Genomic DNA, 18506 nt, shown 5'->3' with positions numbered 1-18506 from the left:
TTATTTGCCCATATTGATGTTCAGCTGTTCCAGCTCCACTTTTTGAAAAGACTGTCCGTTCCCTCATCCACTGAAGCGCGTTGATACTTTTGCTACTGAGTCTTTGATGTTTTGTGGCAACTTGTTTGGTGGCCAGTAATGGAGCCAGCTTTGAAATTTTCCACAAAAAGCCTTTAAAAAGATGTATCTCTATTCCTTGAATACAGGATTCTATATATAAATGAAGGAATTCAACTTTATTAATGATGCTCTTCAAGCCATCTCTTATCTTAGATTTTGACTGTATGATCTATCAGTTTCTATTGCAGTAGATATGTCAATATTATCAATATTTGTTAATATTTGCTGATATTGTGAGTCTGTGGTGTTAATGTATATCTAAGTTCTTGATTGTTGTATGGTCTTGGTCCTTTTTGTTATTATGTAGTGTCCATCTTTCAACTTTTGCCTTAAATTCTGTTTTATCTGTTTGTAATATTCCCAGCCCGGCTTTCTTTGGTTAACATTTTCCTGGTATATCCTTTTCTGTCTTTTCATTTTCAGTTTTCTTTATAACTTTATATTAAATATTCTCCTTGTAAGTAGCACATAGCTTTCTTATTCTAAAACCTATTCTGTTAATCTCTGACTTCTAATAGTTATGTAATTTCAATCTGATTACACTGAGTGTGATTACTGATGCAATTAGTCTTATTTTGTATTTTCTGTTTTATTACTTTTTCTTCTTTCTGCTTTTTGTCAAATTGACAGTTTTCAGAATTACCTTTTATTTTCTTTGTTTTAGAAGCTATAGGTTATGCTTCTATTTTTTTAGTGGTTATCCTTAAGTTATTTTCAACATGCTTGCTTAGCAGTGAAATTTTGTAACAAAGTCTGCTATGCTGTATTTCTGTCCTCTCAAACATGATATAGTCATTTTCAGGATTTAAATATCTCTTAACGGCTGCGCTCCCTCATCACTGAAAAACAATTGTCTGTAATTTTGGATTTACTGAATTTGGTATATTAAAACATAACAAAAGTTCTAATTTGTACTCATAAGCTATGAAATATAATGGTAAAATGAACACAGTGAACCTACCGCCCAGCACAAGAGGTGGAATGTTTCCAGTGCTACTGTGTACCCCACCTCGTTCCTGCCACTTGAGTTTGACCCAAATGACAACAGATGCAAGTGGTCAAGAGTCCTTCTGAGTGAGGAACAGAATAATTAAGAGACTGGTTTTTTTTTAAAGATAAGAAGCTCAACTTAGAACTAAGAATACCTTTACTACTGGGTCTCATTCGAACATAGAGTTGGACTCTTTGATTCGTCCGGTAAGGATCTGTGGGTTCCTGTGTGTTCCAGCCTCCACGCCAGGCGCTGCAGACAGAGGAGGGACTGCACGGTGCTCCCCGGCCACCCAGAGAGGTCTGGTGCGGCGGCTTTATTGTTTATAACCTTCTGACTTTAGGGGCATTGATATCTACTCTAGCGTTATTGTGCCTCTGCTACCGACATTGCAACTGTCTTAGAAAAATCAACTGTCCTAGTACCTTAGTTTTTGTATTTATTTTTTCTTGGAGAAAAATATCTGTTGTTATTCAGTGGTGTGCTGAAAATGTTAATTAGCTACATCAGCCAGAGCTCTTAGGGCTTGAAAGGAACTTGCTTGAGAAGAATATCTCAGGATGTGGTTGCTTTTGAGGGTGCCTTCTGAGTTCACCAGGGGGACTTTGCTCCCATGTCAGGACATGTAATGCAGGAGTGGCAGGAGCATTGTCCGCTGAGTGGACGTGCTGGAGAGAGTGTGCCATGGTGCCGTAGAGGACATCTCTCCTGGGTGAGTGGCCATGACTCACAGTTAAGTCATATTTTCCACTCTTGCCAAGAAAATAAAAAGTAGGGGAGATGTTATGAGGCAGTAGATTTATATCAGCAGGATAACCATCTGAAAATCAAGTGGCCTTTTCTTCCTCGATGCCTGGAGCACATTTGCTTCCCTGAGTGTAGAATTGATGTGTTTCTGCTGAGAGTGCTCCCCCGCAGCCCTCCACCCCCTGTCCCACACTGGGCTTTCCAACTGGACTCAGATCCTCGCAGCTGCGCCTAACCTTTTTCCTAACAAAGCAGCACTTCCTGTAAAATTTACTCTTCCGTGTTGTATGGACATGGATTTTTTTGTGGAGCCATTATATGTTGGAGACTTTATGTATTGGAGATCACGTGGCCTCATGGGGAGGAATTCTTTACATGATAAGTGAAACGACCAAGTCATGGAGACATTCAGACCCGGCAACTTGCTGTGGTCAGCATCTCTCTCCTCTCTGTTCTTACTGCTCCCACTGAATTGTGTTCTCTACCTTGCTCAGCCACTTTTGTGGAACACAGAGTTGTTGAGAATTTTGGCCCAATATTTTAGAGGGTAAAAACAGAGTAAGTCATTTCACATAGTGATTGCACAGGCTCTGGGGTCAGGCTGATCTCAGTTTAAATCTCGCTAGCTGTGGCTGTGGGCGAGCCTCTTAACCACTCCGTGCCTCAGTTTCCGTGTCTGTAAAATGGGGATAATGCCCACCTCCAAACAGTTGTTAAAGGGTTACTGAATGAGGTAGTAATTTAGAGTCCTTTCGGTACAATGCCTGGCCCTTCACATCTCTCCAAACTATAGCAGCTTGACAAAGCCCTCATTTTGCACCGTTCCAATATGCACAAATTTCAGAGTTTAGTTAAATAACAACAGATCCCCAACAAGATATGTTTTAGCATCACTTTCCTGGAGACATTTAGGGAAATCTCCCAAACCAGTTTTTTCCAACTGAATTGGCCTATATTTAGCATGATCAAACTGGTTAATTGTTTAGTATTATGTGGATACAACTTGTATGATCTACATGTGTGATCTACTCTAGAAGCTTCTTGTTACCTGGTTTTTGCTTAAAGCCAAACCACGTATTCTGATAACTAGATGTTTAATGGTAGACATTGACAATCCATTTGGAGATATGTAGACACACCCTTCTTTAGAAAGAGCAAATAATAATGAACACGTATTGTCGTCTTCCAGTTAAGGAAAAGTTAGTTTTCATCTTTTTCATAATTAGCCCTCACCAGAGAAAATAGTTTCATTCCCACTCAGATATCAAAGACAGTTTTTGGCTGTCCTCAGAAAAATATTTTTCAGCACTTTCTTGATAAAACTTGTCAAAGGGATGGTTACAAGAATTTCCAGCAAAGCGAGAGGAAGGCAGCTGGAGCCGTGGAAAGATGGCCGAGGGAGGAGTCGGGAGATGAGGACCCAGCTCTGCCGCTGCTGTGTTTTGGGAGGTTGCTGTGCTCATCAGTTGATGGGTCATTCCTAGAGTCCCTTCCTGCTCTGAGAACTCCTGAGAGTCATGGCCCCTGTTCCTGTCATTGCCACTGGCACCTGCAGTCTGTGTGCTGCCCCTCTGCAGCCCCTCACGCCAGACCGTCCACTTCATCCTCTCAGCCCTGCCCTGGGCCAGCCGTTACTTCGTCATTCTAGCTTGGTCTAAAAGACAAATTAAACTTGGTGGTTCCGAGAAAGTTTAGGTAGAGTTCTCCCTGGAGGTAGAGGGGTGCCCTGCATGGCAGTTTGAGGTCTTCATAGTTACATTTGAAAAGGTACAGGTCGCCCTTGCTTTGCGCAGTTCCAGTGTGCACAGATCTTAAGGTTTAGTTAAATGACATCACACCCCCAACGGCACGTTTCCGATTGCGGTTACATCAGTGTTTTAACTGTGAATAATTGGATAAAGTCCAAACTTTGCTGCTGATTCTTCAGTCCACAGATCGTTGTGTAAATAACAAATGTGGGGCATGGTCAGTGGCCAGTCACGTCACCGTTTTGAGAGTCTCTGCTTTTTATTCAATTCAAGCACAGGCAGCAAAGTGTGTAGTTGTGTTGCCACCTTGTCTCTCCTTGATCAGCCACATGACGTTACACGTAAATAGATGATTGAAAGAGGAAATTAGCCAACAAAGAAGAAAGTGCAGCAAGGAAATAGAAAATGATAATGCTGGAAGTGAAATACCGAATGTAAACGGAGTTAGAGGAGAAATAGCTGATGGTGGGAGTGTTGACATCGCTACCTGTGAGATTCTAGATAAGCAGCCTGAGGGAGTTAGTGAATCAAGTTCAATGACACAGATGAGAAAAGGGGCTGTGAAGGAAAGGATGAAGATGTCACAGGAAGTGCTGCCAGCAAAATCTTCACGTTAATTAAAGGAACTCTGGGGATATTTCATGACATTGAACATACAGAGAATAAAATGTTGGCAGCTGATCCAAACTTAAGAGAATAATTTGCCAAGACATGGAAAATATGCCCACTCTGGATCATAATTTATACAACTAGAAGAAGGCAAGTACTGTGTAAATTGCTCTTACAGGTTTTTTGAAAAAGAACATTCTTATTCTCAGTGTTTCTGATGTTTTAAATTGCAGTGTAATAAATAAATATCTTACATTTTTTCATTTCCCTATACACTTGTAACAAACAACAAAAATTTTTACTGTTTTGACAAAAATTTCTAAAGGTCATGGAACCGTCATTTTTACCATCCTTTTGTAAGGTTGTTTTACGTGGTCATTTTTATGGTCTGGTACTACCATGCAGAGTGAGGACTGCCTATATTTGTGTTCTGATCTTGGAGAGAACCCAAGTTGGCCAAAATCTGCTCCAGAAAGAACCCATTTCCTCATTGCCCCAGACTTCACCTCAGGTCAGCTGTTTATCTTCTGTTCTTTTGCTGTGTTTACAACAGGACAGTAAGATCGTTATGACAAAACTGCTTCCTTCTGCCCATTCTCCTGTGCCTAGCTTCTTGTCCTGGATGCCACGTCCATGCTCTGTCTGTGCTCACTACGCATTATTGCATTTCTTGTACTTCTCTGCTTACCCGACTCTCTCCTTTGTGGGTTCTAGGGGCAGAGACTGGACTATGGTCGTCTCCGTCAGCTTTTTACTCCTAGTTCTTAACTCAACATGTTGCATGATAGGTCATCAATAAATAGTCTTTGAATGAATGTTCCACATATTATCTAGAGCAAGTAAGAGGGTCAGTTTACTTTTATTCTTTACAAGTCAAGTTCAGTTTTAGCCTTTAATAATGACTTTTTAAAATATATTTCACATTTTATGGGATTTGCCTCAGTGAATGGTCAATAAATATTTACAAATAGCCACGTCTAACAAAGAAACTATAAATATTGATAAATCGAATGTTAAGAAGGACTGTATTGCTTAAGTTTTTTTTTTTTGTTTTTGTTCTTTGGTTACAGGTAACAGCTGCCTAATACAAAAAAGTAAATAAATGAATAAGAAATATGTTACAAAGATAGTGCAATTGTTTTGCAGAAAAGTCATGGCTTAGAAAGGGTGGCGGCAAGCCATCTGAGTACTTCCAGAGCAGGAGTTCAAGGTTCTTCCTTCAGTATCTCTACTACTAATGAGCCCGGGTCCCAGTTCCCAGCCTCTGTCTCTCTCTGTTCAAATTCCAAATTCCTGGAAACAGAATGTCCTTAGCCCAGCTTCAGCCTGGGAGACAGAGCATCCAACCTGGGTTACAGGGTCCACCACTTTCATAGAGAAGGTAAAATTTTCCAGAGGTAGGTGGACACCCTAAAAAGGTGATTACTACAGTAGTTTACTATAAATGTATATTTTTTTGTTCCCATAGATTTTTTACTTTGCTTAAGAGTTGAATTATTGAAAAGTAGTCTTTCTGAATTAATTTTTTATAAATAGAAATAATTTTAAACAGTACCCAAGGAAATTCTCTAGTGAGTGCTTTTATCGTATAAATATTCCTATTTCAAAATGCAGATTTTAGTCAGTTGTGGTGAGGCAGACAGATCAAGAGACAATTGCCATTGAAGAGACAGTGTTACTCACAGTTCCCAAGAGGACATGTCATGGCATACCATACAGGGCACACCGTGCCGTGCAGGGCCACACAGGGAAGCACCAGGGCTGGGGGGGGAGGCAGGGAGAGCACAGGGAAAACGTAGACAGGAGCCTTTATTGTGATTCCAGTGGGAAGGAATAAGAGAGGCAGGGTAAGCAGGTTTTCCTAGTGTGAAACTTATCAGGGGGGTCTGGGATTCAGAGATTGTCCCTAGTTGTCTGGTACCTGGCCCTGAAGTGACCAGGGCACTTGGATAGTGGTCCAGAGTATGAGAGCCCAGCAAAAGAGGTGGTAGGCGTATGGGCTCTAGATGGTTTGCATATGAAAGGTGCATTCCCAGGCAAGTCCTTTGCTATCTCTAGGAATCAGCTAGCCCTCAGAGGAGCAGTCTCTCCAGGGTCAGCAAGGCCCCAGATGTCAAAGTGTCAGAAAATAAAAAAGGCATGATTACTACAACTCCCCACTTTCAATCAGTTTTGTGAGTTTCCCTGTGAAATCCAGGTTTTAAAATATTTAAGATGACCTACAAGGCCTTCCCATGATCCAGTCCTCTGCTATGAAGCTGACTTCTTCCCCCACCCTCGCTTTCCTCCGCTCTGTCACACTGGCTTCTTGAAGTTCCCTGCACACGTCAGGCATGCATCCCACTGCAGGGCCAATGGAACTGTTTCTCTGCCTGGAGTACCCTTCCTTCAGATGTCAACTGGGCTTACTTTACTCTTTCCTCATGTGTCAATTTCTCAGCGTGGCCCACCCTAACTGCCCTACTTAGCGCTGCTGCCAGCACCAACTCCTGATCCCCCTTACCCTGCCCTGCTGTTTTGCATAGCACTTGTCACTTTAGCATCCCGTATCATTTGCCTATTTGTTGTGCCTAGTGTTTCTTGTTTGTCCTTTTACCGCTACAGTGCAAGGGGCCTTTATTTTGTTCATCAGTGGACTCTAAGCACTTACCAACAGCGTCTGGCACATAGAGGCCTAGGAAATATTTGTTGAATAATGACATTTATTATTTTTCCAAAAGCGGAACACCAAAAGGCAGTCTTTTAGGGACACATCGGGCGTGTGAGATTAATATCTGTAGCAATGTCTGACATGAGAATGTAGTTGTGTTCTGATTGTTGTAGTCAAATATTTAGGCATAACGGGATCAAGGAAATGTGAAGTGAGATTCTTGATGGACAGTCCATAATTCAGCCAGACGGATGAGAGACCAGAAGTTCCGTCGCCTCTTCTGACTTTAGCCCCTGTATATTGAGTTTCTCATGTTAATGCCACAGCTGCACCAAGTAAAGGGCTGTTAGCTTTTTGCACAAACCCATTTATTCTGCCTGATTTTTTCTTTGTAGCTCCCTTGTTAATAGTTCTTTTGAAGGCTTTCTTTTCACCAGCAAACTCCACAAGGCCATGCCCTTCACTTTTTGTGGAAGAGCCACCTCCCCTTTCTTCCTAGAAGTAATTCTGTGGCTGACGATTTTGAGCAACACCCTGTACTGAGTGGCAGACCCTTGCCCAGAGGGAGCCCTTAATTAAGTGTGGCTGCCTCATGCGTTATTAGCGTATGGGTTTACAAGCCACATGCTAAGGAGAAAATGTCAAAATCATGCTGAAAAATACATTATTTCTCTTTGAAAAATATATTATTTGTCTTCTGGAAACATGACATTTGAGAAAACAGGAAATGATTCAAATAGTGTAAAACATGATACAATGCATTCAGATATTTAACGATGTAAAGGAATTATTGGGGAGATTTAGGTATAAAATGGTATCATGGTTTTGTTTTTTTAGAAAAGAGTCCTTATCTTTAACAGATGTGTATGGTTGAAATGATATGATGTCTGGGATTTGCCACAGACTAATTCAAGAGTCAGGAAGGTGGGTAGGGATGGAGATGAAACCAGACTGGCCAGGAGCTGGTTATTGCTGAAGCCGGGGGATGGGTTCATGAGGTTCACTATGCTATTGTTTCTACTTTTCTTTACGTTTCCAATTTTCAATTAATAAAACCTCTTTAAAATGTAAGGGTCAGTGTTAGACACTTTGTCTTGTTCCTGATTTTAAAGGAAGCACATTTACTGTCTCATCATGAAGAACGATTCTGGCTATGGGCTTAGAGGCTCTTTGTGTTGAGAAACTACCCTTCTGTTCCTGATTGTTTCAACCAGAAGTGGATGCTGAAGAATGTTAAATGCCTTATCAGTATCTGGAGATGAGATATTTTCTCCTTGGACCTATTGCTGCGAGGTAGTCTTACTCCTATTAACAGCACAACCCTCCAGCATTTTCTAGAAAGCCCTACAATGAGTTATGCTCTCACTCACCAAGTATTTCCTGAGCAGCTACTGCGTGTCGGGCCAGTACCAGGCACGGGTACAGCAGGGAGCAGGTGGGTCTTGCTCCCCTTGCTTGGTTCTGGTGGGACGAGACCATGAACAAGTAAATTCAGGTGGTGAGGCCGTCTCTGGCTTTCTGGCAGCCCGGGAATCTGAGTCCCGGGGCCCCGGGGCTGATGAGGAGAACAGGGCGTGAGTGCTGCTGCCCTCTTTCCTGTGGGTGGGGCTGCACTTTTCAATGAGGAAAACCAGCAAATTTTCCTCAGTTTAGCTCCATCAACTTCACATTTCATGATCATTCTTTCCACAGACCAGCAAGGGTTGGATGTTAGAATTGGTCTCTGACACTGTTCTGAGTTCCTCCCCCTTCCTGTGTCTTTATAGGGGTTTTAGTGCTCAGGTCAGAGAAGTCACCTCCCAAGGCCTGTGAGGCAGACCCCACCTGCCCTGGAACCCAGTGAGTGTGGACGTGGACTGGAGTCTAACCTGTGCTGATTATTCTGTTAATATTGTTACTGCTTAATCCATTTAAAAACAAAGCCAACTAGGAAACTAAAAATGAATGGCAGCCACCACCAGGGTGATGGAGCATGTATTCTGTGCTCACTCCGTCAAGTCTCACAGCTGGCTTATGGGGCACTGCTCTTGTCACATCTGCCAGCAGAGAAACCATCGGCCTTGTTCAAAGACCCACTGGAACCAGCTGGAGGAGCTGGGGTTTGAGCCCAGGTAGCTTCCCTGTGGAGGCTGCATTTGTCACCGATATACCATAGGCCTGTTTTTAATACGGTCTCTGAGGATGATGTCTCAAGATGCTCTTTTCTGTGTGTTCCAGGTTTTGCTGATCTTTGCGAAGGAGGATAGTCAGAGTGACGGCTTCTGGTGGGCCTGTGACAGAGCTGGTTATCGGTGCAACATCGCTCGGACCCCGGAGTCAGCCCTTGAGTGTTTTCTGGATAAACATCATGAGATTATTGTCATCGATCATAGACAAACTCGAAACTTTGATGCAGAAGCGGTGTGCAGGTACCTTCCTTAATGTAACATACGTAATAAATGTCCACGTAGCTTAGAATGAACTTCATTTATGGATGACTTTCATTCCATCCCAGATATGCCTTAAGATCCGTGTCGATGTTTCTGAGCAGCACAGACAGACATCTGTGATGGCAGCTCCAGCTCCTCCTCTCGTTTTATCTTGCCTTTTCTATTTTCCCACATTTGAGTCCCGATGCATTTAGAGGTGTGAGCTGGGCTCACTGAAAACTTCCCCCTGAGTATTGCTCATATTTCACAAAAAACATTAAAATTCACACAGTTCTTGTTGCACAGATATGGTTTGGATTTAAACGAGCTATTTTAAACCTAATTATTCTGTCTCAAAATGAACATCAGAAATGTGTGAAATACAAATTTTTCCCTGCCTGACACAGATGGGTGGATCCAAAGCAGTCGGGGAGTGAAGGCAGCCACTTTGCAGAGTAGAAAATCTTCTGGGATCCAGCCCCCCCCCCCCCCCCCGACCGCTTGTTTACAGAAATGCTTGTGCTCTGGGGAGGCAGTGCAGCCTGTTCATAAATAAATGCAGTCATCAGTTAGCTCTGGATGAGCTGATCCATTTAGCAGAAGTGGAAGGCTTTGAAGCTAGACGGGAAGAGGGCACTAATTAAATGCTAGACCAGGACAGACTCAAATTACATATGGAGCTGAATTTTCTGGAATATTAGTAAGTGAAATGAAAGGTAGAGAAATCGCTTCTTAGAAACTTTGGTACCCTGACAAGAAATTAGTGGATTAAGAGAAGTTTCTTGTCATAGGTATTTCATTGGTATTCTTTGGCCATTTTGGCCATTTTCAGTTTCCCAAAGAAGAATTTTTTCTTAAGGAACCTTTTTTTTTTTTTTTTTTTTGGTGGGGAAGATTGGCTCTGAGCTAACATCTGTTGCCAGTCCTCCTCTTTTTGCTTGAGGAAGATTAGCCCTGAGCTAACATCCATACCAATCCTCCTCCACTCTGTATGTGGGACGCTGCCACAGCATGGCTTGATGAACAGTGTGCAGGTCCGTTCCTGGGATGCAAACCTGCGAACCTCGGGCTGCCAAAGCAAAGTGCACAAACTCAACCACTATGCCAGCGGGCCAGCCCCAAGAAACCTATTTTAAAATGTCTTACTGGTCTCAAATTTACCTATTTAGTTATATATATTAATAAGTGTATCAAAATATTTGGATGATATTTTTACTATTAAGAAGTATATTTTCTTTTTAAATGATCTTCAGGGTAGAATTGGATCCTTTTCAATTAAGAATGTCTACTTTTTCTTGGTTTCGACTTTCCTAAATGATTTTGTGGTTGAAATACTATAGTCCTTTGTGCGTACATAGACTAATTTAAGATGAGCTTCTGGTGTAAAAAAAAGAATTAATAGGAAGAATTCTTTTGATTCAGGCAAAGGCCCAATTTGGCAGGTAAACTTTATAGTCTTCCTTGAATATAAAGAAATGTAGTTTTGTCTCCTCATAAATGTACTTTAGTCTCAGCTGCACAGAAAAACAGTGGCGGGATCTGTGCTATTGAGAAGCCGGGTTGAATATCTGGTGGAGCGTTTACTGACTGTTCCTGGTCATGCCGAAGCCGGCCAGGTTCCTGAGTGCTTGGCAGCTAGCACATGTTCCTGAAGATGAGTGGGGGACACACTGGCAGATGTGCGTTCTTCCCTGGTTTTGCACAAGATCCCTGGTTTTGAGCTAGACTGGACCTTAGCTTAACATGCTTCCCTGGACCCCTGCCCCACCTACGCCTGGATCCCCTTTAGTCCACTCAACCAGGAAGAGGTCCAGGTCCCTCTAACCACACCAGTTCCTTTAGAGGGATGAGAGCAAAGAGGTAAGCAGGGGGAAGCAACCCAAAAGATGGAAGCCCAGCCCAAAAGAAGCCATGTGAGCGTGTGCTCCAGCCCAGTGATGTTCCTAACAGTGAATGAGCCCGCCCCTTGGAATGTAGCCCAGCAGTGTACCCGTGACACCCCATGGGGTGAATGTGAAAAGTGCTTAGTGTCTCCTTAGAGATTAGAGCATGCCTCTGAAACTGTGCATTCTTTTCATCAGGTACTAACTCGTATTTCTGCTGAGAATTCAGTAGGCTCCTTAGTAGAAAATAAGTATAGCTTCACCTTTGCAGGGCCTGTTCTGCAGGGCACCTGAATGGGAAGTAGTCCATGCTGGCATTGGAGGGGTATTGACTCATCCTTCCTGCCCAAAGTGAGTGAGTTAAGGCATTCTCTCCAGAGGAGCTCATTCAAATACCGTTTGTCCACAAGGGGAACCTTCACTTCCCAGGAAGATAGCAGCTGGTCATTTTCTTGAGCCTTCCGCCCACATAGAGTGAAGTCTCAAGGAATAGGAAAGGAGGAAGGGTATATTTTCTGAGAAAGGTCAGGAAATGTTGGAGTTGAAGAGGATGAAGCAGTATGAGCTGGCTGTCCCTGGAGGAGAGCAGACACGTTAAAATGGAGAGGAGGAGAAATGCCAATAGCTAGAAAGATAAACAAACACGTGTTGTTTTCACAAATCACTCAGGAGCAGCCTTGACCCTTCTGTTCTCAGAGATGATGGTCCCCTTCCCAGGCATCTCACAAAAGCAGAGCCCAGACCAAGGAGATGGGTCAAAACGAGCATGCTCACTTGTGCTCATTCAAGTATGAGGCCCTTTATTAAAAGTTCATCCAGTTCACCACCCCCGACCAGGAGAAGGCAGAATCTGAGCTGCATACATAGCACATTTTCTAGGAAGACTCACAGACCTCAAGATTCTGCATCCTGGAGCCGGCCCCGTGGCCGAGTGGCTAAGTTCCTGCGTTCCACTTCAGTGGCCCAGGGTTTTGCTGGTTCGGATCCTGGACGTGGACCTGGCACCTCTCATCAAGCCATGCTGGGGCAGTATCCCACATAGCAAAACTAGGAGGTCCTTACAGCTAGAATATACAACTAAGTACTGGGGCTTTGGGGAGAAGAAGAAAAAAGAAAAGATTCTCCATCCTTATATATTTTAATCCTGTTAAATTCCTAGGGAATAAACTAACTATATACAGATGATCATAAGTACAGCAAATATCATTACACTGACAGTTGCTATATTGCAACATTTCTCAGCCTTGTCAGTGACCCAGTTGTTGAAAGTATATTTGAGCACAAACAACAGTACAATGGGAAGATTGTGGATGGCTCCTTGCACCATTTTTAATAGGCTTTAACCTGCATTCCTATATCCAGCTGCCAGCGAGTGCTTTAATTTTTATTATCAGGTCAACTTTCTGAACTGTCTACTACGTTAAAAGAAAAAGTCCAACCCAATTAGCTCCCCAAGTACAAACTGATAACTAGAGAATTGTAGGACTGCCAGTTTTTTTTTGCAGAGTAGAATTTCAATAAGAAAACATGGAATTTATGTGGAATTTGCCAGTTTTTGAAGTGGAAAATTGGCAGGTCTGACCTGTTGGATAACTGCCTGGGAGTTAATTTTCTTTTTTTTTTTTTTTAAGTAAAATGAAGAGATTGTCCTAATCCACAAGGACATCTCTCTTTGTTGTCTTCCATGTGTTTTCAGACTTTTTCTTTAGAGGAGGATTTGATTTTGTGCCCTTTTCAATGGGAAGAAGTTTCATGTTCGTTTAAGGTAACAATGCCCAGATCACCTGGTTTGACTTGGAGCCTTCTCATTGCAGGTCGATCCGGGCCACCAACCCCTCCGAGCACACGGTGATCCTTGCGGTGGTTTCACAAGCGTAAGCTGACCTCCCATCCCCAGCTGGAAGCAGAACTGTTCATTCTGAAATGTTTGTCTGCTGTAATCCAGTCTTTGAGCTTGCAAAGCCGTGGGCATGTCATTGCGCCTACAACACCAACCGTAGATCTTGCTTTGGGGGCTTTCTTTGTTTTGCAAGTTTCTGGAAATACTTAGGTTTTTCTCTCTATCATATCTAATTGCTGTTAGCATGTACTCACATCAGAAAAAATGGTTACTCATGATATGCTAGAAATTAATAGAAAATCTGAGGAGGAGGTCTGGAGGGAGCATTGTTCTGGCTTACCTTTTTTCTTTGAAGAACAGAGATGGGAGAATGCTTGTTTTTCTTTTTTTCATTTAAGAAGAAACAAATTGTAGCATGAAAACAAAGACACTAAATCTACTATAAGAAAAGGATTGTGCCCTTTATGTTGGGACTGTTACGAGGCTACAAGTGGGACAGTAGGATGTGTTCCCGTGTTGGAAGGCAAAACAGAGAGCTTGAGCTATAGGTACAAGGCTGTGGGATGAGAAACTCCTATGCCAGGTTTATTGTCTGAAATGACCAGCACTTAGGATGAAACACCTGGAAGGAAAAAAGTTGTTTGTATAAGCTACAGTGGTTGGAATCTTTGCAAGTATCAAAATGTGTGGTAGGCACTTAATGGCTGTCATTGGCTTTGGAGAGAATAAGACCTTAACTGGGGCCTAAGACCTACTAGACTTTGTCCCATTGTGGTGACTGGCACAGATTCTGCAATGAAGGAGCTGACAAACTAGCCACTCAGACAGTTTGGGTCTCCTCCAGGCAAGCCTGGCCCAGGGGAGATTTGAACTACTGCATTGCAAAGTCATACTGGTACAGTGGGAAATGCTGGCTTCAAGTCTTGCCCTAACCAAGGACTCCTCCTTACCTGTTACTACTTGAGTGTCTTGTTGGGAGCTGTGTCCCTTCACTTTGATACCACCGTGGCCATCCTGGTGGGAGATGGGATCTCGAGGGGAATGAGTCAGGGGGACCAAGATGGGCAATCAGTGTTCTTCAGCTCTCTTATACTTTATCTTCTGGGGACCATGAGATCTTCACAGGCTCTTAGAGTCTTGGACATAGACACCAGAAGTGTACCAGGCCACACAGTATTTCCCCCAAGCCTGGCTTATTCCATGGACTCAAAAACAAAACACTCTTTTTTTCCTACTCAAATAACAAAACTAGTTTACAGCAAACTATGTTTACTAGTCCTTGACAAGTAGTGGTTTGCTATGGCTTATTTGTTATTTTTCACCTTTTTTTCAATAAAATATTTCATATATAGAGAGAGTAATAGTAAAATGAATACTGAGTTTGTGCCACCTGGCTTATGAAATAGGACATTATTAACACCTATGGAACCTTCTGTGCCCCTCCTGATTTATCCTTCAGAGAAGGTAGAATCTTGAGTGTCTGAGGAGAAAAGGGGAGTGGGCAAGACAGCTGGTCCCCATAGGGTAGGGATCAGCTACAGGTAATGCCACACGTAAGCCCTGGGCTTTCTCTTCCTATTCTCTACCTGCTCCTCCACCCATCCCCTTTATTCCCAGTTTTCTTCTCTGTTTTCCAAGGTCTGCATCCATCCTGCTTGCTGGCTGTGTCAGGGACACCATTCTCCCTCTAACACTGGCAGTGCAGCTATAGCCTGTCTTCATGATGAGCAGACCTCCCACTCGAGCTAAAGTTCTAGACTCACCTGGAGGCTCAGGATAGGAAACTTGCCTGTGAAATGAGTGGCAATCATCAGTTTTTTTCTCTTCCTCCCCTCTGACTTTGCCTCCCTGATGACACTTCTTTCCCATTTGGCCATGGGATGCTATGCCAGTTGTCTTTCCCACATGGGGATTCGGATCCAGCTACGTCTCAGGGTGGGAGACATGCTTCCAGAAGGTTTGGGGACAGCAAAGAGGGTAGTGGTCTCTGGGAAGAGCATTGCACCCACCTGGTCCCTTTATGGGACTGTCTATTACATTTGCTCCAATGCCCAAGGCAGCACAGAGTTGGAGAGGGCCACTCATATGTCCGTGGGGTGAGGCTTTCAGGCACACTGCTGGAGTTTTCTCTACTGTTGTTGTCCTTCTTGCATCTGGAAGGCAGATGTGGGAGTCTGGTCCTTGAAGGCAGGCGTACCTGTGGGCACCTGCTGGTCAGGGAGCCACTCTCAGAGCCAACACTGCGCTTGCCTCATTGCTCTTTCTCCGTGTTCCAGTGTGAGGAATCCTGGTTTGTATCTGCTGAGTGACCACATTTTCTGCTTTGCTGCAGATCGGGCGACCATGAAGAGACCTCAGTCCTCCCTCTTCTGCGTGCAGGCTTCAACAGGGTACGCACCGGATAAATGGCCCCTCTCTCGGGCGGGCACCTACCCCTTGACTCACCTGAACCAGCAATGCCAGACACCCACGGGGCACTGTTCAGGGAAGTGAACCCCGGGACTGTGAGGGCGCGGGAGTAACTGTTCTCAGGGGGTAGTAATGAGTAATTGCTGGTCAAGCTTGTTTCCTTTTTCTCTCATAACTTCATGTATCTTAGCTACACATAGGTAATGACATAAAGACACATCTTATTATATCAGGTCAAGATTCTGTAGTTCCAAAGGAATCTTGCTTAACTCAGTCCAGTCAGTTAGATTCGGTGTGTGTGTGTGTGAGAGAGAGAGAGATTATATGTAGGTAAGTTCACCAAATCTGCACGGCACAGGATTCAGTATTCACAGGGCCTAGCAGGAGCTTGTACCCTGGAACAGGCTTGTGACGGCCACACCATCCTGTGACTCCTGGTTTAAACCATATATGTCAGCCAAGAAAAGTTCTTCGAGTGACAACTATGTGAATAACACTGATGTTCAACTTGAAGATTAAGACTGACTACTCCAAGGAGACTTACCGACAAACTGAAGAACTAGGCTTAGCTGGTATCTCAAGGTCTTTTGACAGGAATAATCTGAATGTCGAATAGATGGTGTGATGCATCGTTTTGCTTCAAACTAGGATACTGCCCGTGCCTTGTGAATTATGAAAATTCTTTTGGGTGCGTTGTAGAGCACAGAGAAGCAGAATTGGCCTGTGTGAAGCCGTTGTCCTGTGCTTTGGTCTGCTCCAGCGTGGAAGTGGCAGTGCTGTATGAAATATTCACAGTAGCAGAGTGGTTCGTATGTGTAAAGGCAGTGAATGTTTCTAGTTAGCAATATCCCTAGCTCCCTGAGCCCTTTCCTCTTGTCTGTCATCGCATCTCTCAAAGGCTGGCATTTGGTTCTGAACGTTGTTCTTCTCTGCTGTATCTTATGAGAATGCAGGAGACAATGCTTCTGAGTTTGGGGATGGGGACCTGCAAAAGGAAAAATTGTCAAAGAAGCCATATGGCTGAGACTTCCTTTCTTTGTTTACTGATTTTCTGAGAAATAGCCTACCATTCTTCGCAGGCTTCATAGATCTTGTGTCTCATGTTGACCACCCACTGCACCCCAGCCTGTTTTGTCCTTCACCTCTGTGGTAGGGCCTCTCGGAGTGGGAAGTTCTCCTTGTTACCTGAGGACTCATTCCTGGGGAACAGCAGTGACACACTGGAGGTTGTCGATGAGAAGCCACGTAGGTGCTGTTGAGCGTCCTTTGGGATCAGCTTTTAGTTCAGTGATCCTGCCTCTGACTGGGGTAGAGATTGTCGCTTGGAGCAATAGTGTCTTGTCCCACAGAGAAGCTTGGGAGAAACAAGTGGGCTTCTTTGGGTGCAAATGGTATTAAGTAAACTTAGGAGGGCAAGTTCCATTGTTTTCTTTTTACGTCCTTAGTAACCTGTCCATGCTACTCTAGAGGGTTCATTTCCCTCTCTCTGGACATGGTGCTGCTTTTGCAGTCAGCTGCAGTGAGCAAAACCCTCGGTGGGAGCATGAGAAACAGTACATGACAGGGACCACCTGGTGTGCTTCAGTGCTGGGTCTGATCCAGGCCTTTGCCAGCTGGGTCAGGGTGCCCCCAGCTAGTTCCGGCTCTTTCTGAGGGAAGCACGCTGCACCTACAAAGACATTCCCTCCTGGGTTACTGTGGCACAAGATGAGCTGAGGCTGCTCTCCAGGTGGCTGGGCTCCTTTTTTGGGCAAAATCTTCTCTTTGGCAACTCTCTACCCAAACACCCTTCCAAATCTGCCAGCTATTCTTGCCTTCCGTGAGGTTGTTCCCCGTCTCTGAGTTGTTTTGATTGTATTAAATCATCTGCTGAAACTCAGCCCTGTGTTGCTAGCTAATTGGCCAGTGCTTCAGTCTATGGGCCCCTGAGTGGCGATCCAGGAACAAATTGTGCCATCAAATATTCCACAACAACTCCCCTTGGAGCCTCTGGAGCTGTGCGTGAGTGGCCGACTGCATGATGCTCAATTCCCTCTGAGCCTTTTGAGAACCAGCATCATAGCAAAGGGCGATTGCAGCTGTTTTCATGTCAGCCTTTGTGTGCACCTTTTTCTATTTGAAATGATGCTTATTTGATTTGCAAGTATTCACGGAGCACTTCCTACGTGCAGCGCAATGTGCTAGGCGTGCCTGGGATCTGACATTGGATGCGGCTCCTCTCTGAGAGGCTTCCTATGGAGGAGGAAGTGGAGAGCTAAGATGTGTTATTTGTCCGGCTCCATTCTGGGTGATTTACTCAACCCTCATCCACACATGAGAGACTGGACATTTTCTCCATTTTTGCAGAGGAGGAAAAGGGCTCAAGATTACTAAATAGCTCGCCAACGCCCATACTCAGAACAAAATCGAGATGCAGATGCTTGATGTTTTACTTCAGACTCCACGTTGGGTCCACCTAAGTAGTCTTTCCCAAACTGCTCCATGGAACACTAGTGCTCCAAGAGATTGTAATAGGTGTTCCATGAAAAAAGGCTTTTGTGGTCAAGTAAGTTTGAGAAATCAGTAAAGACTCTGTTCCTCCTCCTTCACCCCTGAAATCCACAGTGTACAATAGCAGTGTTGCACGTGAGCATAGCGAATGCCCTGGGAAGTGCTGTGCTAAAGAAACCTACCAAAATATCTGGAGCAGGGCCAGAAATCTGCACTTTGAACTGAATGCCCAGGGGATTCTCAGTGTATTGAAGTTTGAAGACCATGGCCCTTGATTCATCAAATTATTTCAGAGGTGTGGGGTAACTACAGTCCAGAAAATCCCCAAAAGATAAAGTAGTGGAATATTCTATTACTTTTAGTCTATAGAATACTTATTAAGTGCCAATTATGTGCAAAAAAAGTGCGCCAGCACCTACAGAAAGCTGTTCTTCACTACTAGAAGTAGTGTACTAGTGTACTTCACTGATGGAAGTAGTGTCCTACTGTGCTTCACGGATGGGAGTAGTGTTCTACTATACTTCACTCCTGGAAGCAGTATCCTACTGTTCTTCATGGATGAGAGTAGTGTCCTACTGTACTTCACTCCTGGAGGTACTGTCCTACTGTAC

General features: G+C 43.9%; 1 protein-coding gene across 7 annotated transcripts in view; it reads left to right on the top strand.

Moving 5' to 3' along the window:
• PDE8B (phosphodiesterase 8B) overlaps nucleotides 1-18506 on the top strand; it is a 214354-nt gene that overhangs the window by 118510 nt on the left and 77338 nt on the right. For all 7 annotated transcript variants that reach the window (XM_046666114.1, XM_046666113.1, XM_046666115.1 and 4 more), the window contains exons 3-5: nucleotides 9083-9273; nucleotides 12971-13030; nucleotides 15329-15386. In XM_046666114.1, the coding sequence (XP_046522070.1) occupies nucleotides 9083-9273; nucleotides 12971-13030; nucleotides 15329-15386 (309 nt within the window). The remainder of the gene's footprint in view (nucleotides 1-9082; nucleotides 9274-12970; nucleotides 13031-15328; nucleotides 15387-18506) is intronic.

Source organism: Equus quagga, chromosome 7, assembly GCF_021613505.1.
Source record: "Equus quagga isolate Etosha38 chromosome 7, UCLA_HA_Equagga_1.0, whole genome shotgun sequence".
In the NCBI taxonomy this organism is placed as follows: Eukaryota; Metazoa; Chordata; class Mammalia; order Perissodactyla; family Equidae; genus Equus; species Equus quagga.
The sequence above is the reverse complement of the archived record's forward strand: the minus strand, read 5'-3'. Positions and strand labels throughout refer to the sequence as shown.